The sequence below is a fragment of the Octopus bimaculoides genome, chromosome 1 (genome assembly GCF_001194135.2).
Source record: "Octopus bimaculoides isolate UCB-OBI-ISO-001 chromosome 1, ASM119413v2, whole genome shotgun sequence".
In the NCBI taxonomy this organism is placed as follows: Eukaryota; Metazoa; Mollusca; class Cephalopoda; order Octopoda; family Octopodidae; genus Octopus; species Octopus bimaculoides.
Window position 1 is genome coordinate 68,007,116 of NC_068981.1, and position 5,319 is coordinate 68,012,434.

Genomic DNA, 5,319 nt, shown 5'->3' on the forward strand with positions numbered 1-5,319 from the left:
GTGTGTGTGTGTGTGTGTGTGTGTGTGTGTGTGTGTGTGTGTGTGTGTGTGTGTGTGTGTGGGTGTGTGTGTCTGTCTGTGTGTCTGTGTATGCATATAATACCTGCATTGAAATATGTGCAAAATACAAAATACGGCATCAATATATGAGATGTGAATTCTAATACGTTAATGAACGTATTAAATTTACTGATAACCAATTCTTATATTTTTAATTAACAAAGGCCGTGTACTTACCACATCAATAATTTGTGCCAGTGCCACTCCGAAGGTCACATTAAGAGCCTCTGAGAAATTTGACGATGGCCGAACTTGCTTGTTGTAATTTTTCATTAAATCCCGCACCAAACGATACTCGTTTTCATCACATAAAGCTATACTTGCTGCAAATGAATATTGAAAGAAAAGTAAAACCGTTAATACTGCAGTTTAATATATAAAACAAATTACAATATTCACTTTCATATGCACACATTTCTAGGGATTGAATTTAATTTCATGTCACGTATGAAATTTTCTACTAGTGTTAGATCTCCCTTGAGAATAGAACACAAAACATTTCTGTAAGGGTACAGAATACTTTAAAATACTTTTCTTCTTTTCTTTCATTTGATCAGTTTTATATAAATGAAATTTAAATATACGTTAATTTGCTGAAAAAATTGCATCAATAAAATTTTTAGTAATTCTGGTGTTTACACATAAGAAAATGAAGCTCATTAAATTATTTATAATTTTTTTTTTTATTCTGCTTCGATCATAATAGAACTGTTGTTTTCTTTCAGAATTAGAAATGAACATTATATCGACGTATATGAAATCATAACATCATAGTATACAGTTTTTGGAAGTTTAAATTACCTGATAAAAATAATGAGCGACTCAGGAAAAGTACAAACAAATAATGCGTGAGAACAGATCGCTACAAAATTAACAGTTTCTTTAGCTGATGCTGTTACTATTCGCTTAGACAACAGGGAATGCTTGTTATATGTTGGGTAAAAATACCGACTTGTGAATCGTCTGCAAAACCGAAAGTGTTACAGCACACTATGAAGTGATAAGTTTATAAGTACCCTAGGAAGTTTTGAATGTGAAAAATATTTCAATAATTTCAATGTGCACCAAACATATCCATGTTGAAGAAAATTGAGAACATTATATTATAAGAATAACAACGTACCCTTCTTCTCTTAGTGGAATGTGGCTAGGCTGGGATCATAAGGATATTTCCATATGGATTTACTCTTGTGTCAACAGTATTTCTTATCTACTTTTTCGGCAGTATCGTTCTTATTGAAATATTTACGTGATAACATTCTGCTCATTGATGTTCATATTGTGAAACGTTATTTTCCTTAACTGACAAAATTAACGTGCATCTCGAAGTCACAATCTAATTTTGATTTTGAAATCAAATTTCTGGTTTCGTACTTCGCAAGCATCTAATTTGCTATACTGAAAGTTTGCTATTCATACGTATTTCATATCAATACGAAAATGACGTACATGCGATGCACGTCATTTTGTTCAACATAAATTTACTTAGGTGGTAAATATCAGTTATTTTTAGTGACTTTTGTTTGTTCTGCATTTGGTATTTACTTGATATTAAACATCGCATATATACAAAATTACAAATTATATTGCATTCCTATCAAATTTAGTAAATAGTAGATTACATTTGCCATTAAAAAATAGATGTAATTCGAATAAGAAATTAATTTGTGCAAATTTACAACAAGGGTTAAAATATTAAAGCATATTTGTGCACCAAAATAATCATTATTGTGCATACAACGAAACTCTGCCTTGAATGAATGTAAGACACTATCGAGTAATAAATTTAGCAATTTGTAAATTGTATGTTATTGAAAAACTTTATAAGAGAGACCATTTTAAAGGTTTTTATTGTATTTTCGTTTATATTAATTGTCATACTATTTATTTTAATATCTTCTGATGAATATTTCCTGATTAGTCTCTTTCATCTAGACCTTTTGCAATATTGATTTTGTAATTTGGTTTTTCATCAAGATGAAACTAATAAATAAATAAATATCAATAAAACAAAGACAGGGAAAAGAATTATTATAAAGAAAAGATTTGATGTTATTTGTTTTCTCTCATCTATTTAATCGCATCAATAAATACAGGATATTGTTTGACCTTCATTGCAATCCATAGAAACTATTACTTGAAGCTCAAACATTACAAAGTTTTAATAAATAGCTTTTGTCCCCCGTGACATATTTAAACTTTTTCTCCTCGAAGCAAATTTAATTCCATAGTGAAATGATTAATGGTGAATAGTCACTTGGCTTGAAGCAAATAATAATTTTCTGTTGGCAAACGTAAAACCGGAAGTTTCGACGTTTCGCCTTCCGTTGCCACGAGAAATTTCTACAATATTTGAGCATCGTTTGTTGAAGCAGAAAGGAAGGAAACTCGGACACCTGCTACGCTGTCCATTTTGTCGAATGCAGTGTACGATGATTCTACTACATAATGTTATTGTGTTAGTATTATGTTCAATTTATCTTGATATTTTCATTGCTATCCATATTGATTTCATTTTTGTTAGTTTACTTTAGTGAATTGCTTGTACATGTGGCTTTAAATATTCTCTAAATATTAGTGAGATAATCATATTACGTGATTTTTATCAATGAATTTATAAATACTCTCAGCGTCACACCATTCATTTCTTGTAACTATTTCATTTATTTAAATGAAATATACTATTAAAAGTTTCGTGTGCTTGTTCATCTAAAGTTTATAAAGATGTTTTCAAGACAATCGAATTAACGCATTAGTCCTTGTAATGCCCATAGTTTCGTCTTTGAAGAGTATATATAAAAGTTTGTTGTAGTGAACATATGCAGTGATACCTTACTTCTGTCATCATCCAAATGTTGCTTCCAAGTATTTTCTTTGAATGAAATCTATATAAATGTTGTAGTATATAAACAAATGCTTTGATGATTTTCAATATCTCTCCCTCACTAATCTATCTATCTATCTCTCTATCTATCTGTCGGTCTGTGTGTGTCTGTATGTCTTTCTGTCTGTGTGTCTGTGTGTCCATCTATGTATCTATCTACCTACCTATATATATATATATATATATATATATATATATATATATATATATATATACATGCAAACTTATTACTGAAACACAGATGTGTTGTGAATCAAGTTTCACGCTACTGCATTCGGTTCTCGCTTATATTGTTATCCTAAAATTGTACATGGCCGATGTATTTAATGATAATGTTAGTAATAAAGTCGATAGTTGTGTGACTTAGCATAATCGTTGAGAGAAATCTCTTTCTCGTACGGAAAAACATTCGACGAATCTCAAATAAATATTCATACTGGAACAAAGTGCAACTTTTTTTCTTCATTATTGTCCTTCCATGCATTGGGCAATAATAGTAAGCAAGCAAATATAAGCTTGCTAATATCTGTTGCATTACTGATGTAGGTCACCAAAGATTTCTTAATAATTTGAAACATGTTGAGCAAATTATTATCAGACGCTTTCTGTTAGCAAACACAATCGTATTTATCACAAGATTATGGTGTCTGAATCGCTCTCCTAGTGAGGTTAACATAGTATATTTCGAATTAAATGCGATTACGATATTTTATACATTTGATAATACTAATTTTGACAAAATGTGCAATCTAAAACAACAAGATAGAAAAGAAGAAAATATGAAATATTTATTAATAATCAATAATAAGAACTGCACTATTATCGAAGCGTTGATACAGGAATCATCCTTATCACCAATAACTTCATCTACAACCACATCGATAATAGTAAAATCAACAGCCCGAGCATAAGGTGTTCCGATTAAATTTGACAATTTTTATGTTCCAACTTCTTTCAGGAATATCTCGATATATTGCCGATAAGTCAACGCTGTAGGAGATCATGTACAATGAATATATAGTTGAAAGACATTAAGTGATATGGAGGACTAGACGCAATGTGAATGTTGGAGAACAGTTACCTGTATTATGAAGAATCGCACCTTATATCTAAAAGCCGACGTCATGTTTTCTAAGCACTATAAAGGCTACAGCATGTGACATATTCATGTCGCACGTATTATAAAAGCACGTTCCTAAAAATGTAACGGTGCTTGTGTGTGTTTCCGATGAAGGTGACTTCATGCCAAACCCATATCATTGAACAGAGTCTTAAATCAATTAAGGTGGCTATGTGAAACTCGTATAGGCTTTTGAGTTGGTTGCTGATGGAAGGTCATATGTATGGCAGCAGGACTGAGATGCTTGATATACTTCCGGAAGAGTCAGAAATGGTTGTCACTGTATTTCCACGACATCACTATCCCCAATTTCTTGCCTTCTAATTTCCCCGATTGTAATCCAAATGGATTGCGATGTGCGGAGCCAAGTTAAGAAAGATAACAACCACCCTACCTGCAGCGCCAAGGTCGAGCTTGTGTCCAAGATCAAGGAGATGGTCGAACATCTTTAGAGATACAGCAGGGAATACATACATCATGATCTGGAGTCGTCCATGTTCTTATGTATAATTTATCATCCTAAGTAAGCGTTAACTATTTTCGAGACCTATATTCATTAATTCATCAGTGAATAATACGCCACATGATGTTCATATGGCTGTTATACGATTTATAGTTTAAAACTTTATCTCTGCTGTATTTCATAGACGCATTGTAAGATCGTAATTATAGAAATAACGTAACGTTCTTTCTCAATATATCTTCAAATGCGTAATAGTAAAAAATGATGAATATATTGTACTCGATATAATGCTGTAATTATTTAGATATGTTTAATAATTACACTGTTCGCTACGCTCCTATCGGGAGCTGTGATTCCTGAAGCACGTAACGTATTTTCTGACAATAATATAGTAGAACAAGAAATCATATTGACTCTGACAGTTTTGAGTCATAGAGTTATACAGCGAAATCCACCTAAATTTTTAAAATTAAACATACTCAAATTCAAAACATGTATAAGCTGATATGGAAGTTGTTTGTAAAGCTACTTATAAAAAGCATTCAGTGTCTTCACTCGCATACTTTGAACGAAAATATAACTATGTGTCTATTTCTATCTCATTATGGAACTAATGTACGTTCGTAATAGAACGGTTTGTCGGTTTTAACACCAAAGAACGTTACACATTTACTCAATCGAACATAGTAACGATATTGCAAAGTGGAACACTTCCCTTTTCAAAGCGATAAACATTTATTTCTTCCAGCTGTCCACATTGGCAATTATATATATATATATATATATATATAT

At 31.5% G+C, this 5,319-nt stretch overlaps 1 protein-coding gene across 1 annotated transcript in view; it reads right to left on the minus strand.

The window, feature by feature from the left end:
- The window catches only part of LOC106873299 (neuronal acetylcholine receptor subunit alpha-10), a 1,066,434-nt gene that overhangs the window by 488,784 nt on the left and 572,331 nt on the right, over positions 1-5,319 (minus strand). The window contains exon 6 of the mRNA XM_052975253.1: positions 238-383. Within this exon, the coding sequence (XP_052831213.1) occupies positions 238-383 (146 nt within the window). The remainder of the gene's footprint in view (positions 1-237; positions 384-5,319) is intronic.